The 2,964-nt window shown below is 64.3% G+C and overlaps 1 protein-coding gene across 1 annotated transcript; it reads left to right on the forward strand.

Annotated features, from left to right (window-relative positions):
- Positions 1-1,073: 1,073 nt before the first annotated feature.
- On the forward strand, positions 1,074-2,453 carry POU3F2 (POU class 3 homeobox 2). Its single transcript, XM_037520941.2, is given in 2 exon segments — positions 1,074-1,827; positions 1,830-2,453. Coding segments are annotated over 2 exon segments (1,326 nt in total). The 3' UTR covers positions 2,402-2,453.
- The last annotated feature ends 511 nt before the right edge of the window (positions 2,454-2,964 follow it).

Genomic DNA, 2,964 nt, shown 5'->3' on the forward strand with positions numbered 1-2,964 from the left:
GCAGAGCGCGTGCGCTAGCGGTTGGGATAGAGGGCAAGAAAACCTTTTTTGCTAAGACAAAAGTGTCCGCACACCCAGAAGCAAGAAGCCCTGGGTGGCACTGAAATTCTAACTGCGGTGGGAAGGAGACTCCAATGGGAGGACAAGTCTTGTTTCTAGCTCTAGGTTTGAGACACTGGTGTGCGTGCGTGCGTGTGTCCCAAAGGGGGGAAAAAAAAAAATCCCTGGTTTGCTGCTGCAACTCATCCTTTCTCTTCTCTCCCCCACCCTCAGGCCTCGGGCCCTGTTGGAAAGAGAAAGTGGACAGACAACACCCCCCCCCGCCCCCCGCAAGTCTTCCAAGTATCTGTGGTCTATAGGAGCTCTGGGGCAGCACCCCCGCAGCCCCCCCCATACACACACACACACACACACACACCCCTCCCGCGCCGCCACTAGGCTTGGGAGACAGATGGGGGGCGGGGCGCATCCTAGAGGGGCGGAGAGGGACGGGGGTGTCAGGCTGCAAGGGGAGGTGATAACTAAGAGAATCTGAATCGGGTGGCGAGGGGGCCAGGGGGCGGGCCGAGAGGACTCTGCGCGCGGGGGAGGGCGCGGGGGCCGCTCTGCGCCAATCAGGGGCGCCGGCCTGGGAGGTTGCTAGCGGTATCCACGTAAATCAAAGGGCGCGGAGCCAATGGGAGGGGGCGGAGAGGGCGGGGCCCAGGCGCGTGCCGCCGCGAGCCGGCGCTGCCAAGAGAGCGGGAGAGAGCTGGAGAGAGCCGGGAGAGGGGGGCGCTCCGAGCTAGTCGGGAGTGAGCGAGAGCAAGCAGGAGGGAGAGCAGGAGAAAGGGAGCGCGGGCGGGCGGGCGGGCGGGCGCGCGGGCGAGCGGGCGGCGGCGGCAGCAGCAGCGAGAGCCGGAGCCGCGGCAGCAGCAGGCGTCGGGGAGCGGGCGTCGGAGCTGCCCGCCGGGGGCCCGCGAGCCGGGCGAGCGAGCGAGCGCGAGCGATCGGGGAGAGGAGCCCGCGGCGAAAAAGTAACTGTCAAATGCGCGGCTCCTTTAACCGGAGCGCTCAGTCCGGCTCCCAGAGTCATGGCGACCGCAGCGTCTAACCACTACAGCCTGCTCACCTCCAGCGCCTCCATCGTGCACGCCGAGCCGCCCGGCGGCATGCAGCAGGGCGCGGGGGGCTACCGCGAGGCGCAGAGCCTGGTGCAGGGCGACTACGGCGCGCTGCAGAGCAACGGGCACCCGCTCAGCCACGCTCACCAGTGGATCACCGCGCTGTCCCACGGCGCCGGCGGGGGCGGCGGCGCGGGCGCCGGCGGGGGCGGGGGCGGCGGTGGGGGCGGCGGGGACGGCTCCCCGTGGTCCACCAGCCCCCTGGGCCAGCCGGACATCAAGCCCTCGGTGGTGGTGCCGCAGGGCGGCCGCGGCGACGAGCTGCACGGGCCGGGGGCCCTGCAGCAGCAGCAGCAGCAGCAGCACCAGCAGCAGCAGCAGCAGCAGCAGCAACAGCAGCAGCAGCAGCAGCAGCAGCGGCCGCCGCATCTGGTGCACCACGCCGCCAACCACCACCCGGGGCCCGGGGCATGGCGCAGCGCGGCGGCCGCGGCGCACCTCCCGCCCTCCATGGGGGCGTCCAACGGCGGCTTGCTCTACTCGCAGCCCAGCTTCACCGTGAACGGCATGCTGGGCGCCGGCGGGCAGCCGGCCGGGCTGCACCACCACGGCCTGCGGGACGCGCACGACGAGCCGCACCACGCCGACCACCACCCGCACCCGCACCCGCACCCGCACCCGCAGGCCCCGCCGCCGCCGCCGCCCGGCCCGCCCGGCCACCCGGGGCGCACCACGACCCGCACTCGGACGAGGACACGCCGACCTCGGACGACCTGGAGCAGTTTGCCAAGCAGTTCAAGCAGCGGCGGATCAAACTGGGATTTACCCAAGCGGACGTGGGGCTGGCGCTGGGCACCCTGTACGGCAACGTGTTCTCGCAGACCACCATCTGCAGGTTTGAGGCCCTGCAGCTGAGCTTCAAGAACATGTGCAAGCTGAAGCCTTTGTTGAACAAGTGGTTGGAGGAGGCGGACTCGTCCTCGGGCAGCCCCACGAGCATAGACAAGATCGCAGCGCAGGGGCGCAAGAGGAAAAAGCGGACCTCCATCGAGGTGAGCGTCAAGGGGGCTCTGGAGAGCCATTTCCTCAAATGCCCCAAGCCCTCGGCCCAGGAGATCACCTCCCTCGCGGACAGCTTACAGCTGGAGAAGGAGGTGGTGAGAGTTTGGTTTTGTAACAGGAGACAGAAAGAGAAAAGGATGACCCCTCCCGGAGGGACTCTGCCGGGCGCCGAGGATGTGTACGGGGGGAGTAGGGACACGCCACCACACCACGGGGTGCAGACGCCCGTCCAGTGAACTCGAGCGGGGGGAGGGGCAGAGCGCGGGGCTCCCCCTCCCCTTCGGTCCACGGCCCTTTCCCGGTCCCCTTGTTCCCTCTCTAACTTCGGATTGTTCTTTTGTTTTTAATTATTATTTCCCCGTCCCTTAAAAAGAAAAACAAATAAGGAAAGCAACTAAGGCACTGGACTATCCTTTAAATGGTAGCAGGTGTAATGATGTGTTTTGACCTTTTCAGGCTAGTACCCAGGCGGTGGAGTGGTGTCCCAGAGAGAGTGAGGAGTGCGTGAGAGAGAGAGAGAGAGAGAGAGAGAGAGAGAGAAGATCGATGGCAAGCACTGAGATTAATACCTGGCAAAACTATATAAATTACCAAAAAGAGAAAAAAAAAATTCCACCAAACAGTGATGAACACAAAACACAGCGTGCGGATGCTCTGAGTTGGCACATGCTGCTGTGTTTATTTAATATGGATCCCCATCAGGAAAGAGGCAAACATACACGTTCTTTGATGTAGGCAAAATTGAACCACATAAATTTGCACTGCAAGAAAATTGAAGTTTACATGGACAAATTCATGA

The sequence above is a fragment of the Talpa occidentalis genome, unplaced genomic scaffold, assembly GCF_014898055.3.
Source record: "Talpa occidentalis isolate TD23 unplaced genomic scaffold, MPIMG_talOcc4v2.1 talOcc4.2, whole genome shotgun sequence".
In the NCBI taxonomy this organism is placed as follows: domain Eukaryota; kingdom Metazoa; phylum Chordata; class Mammalia; order Eulipotyphla; family Talpidae; genus Talpa; species Talpa occidentalis.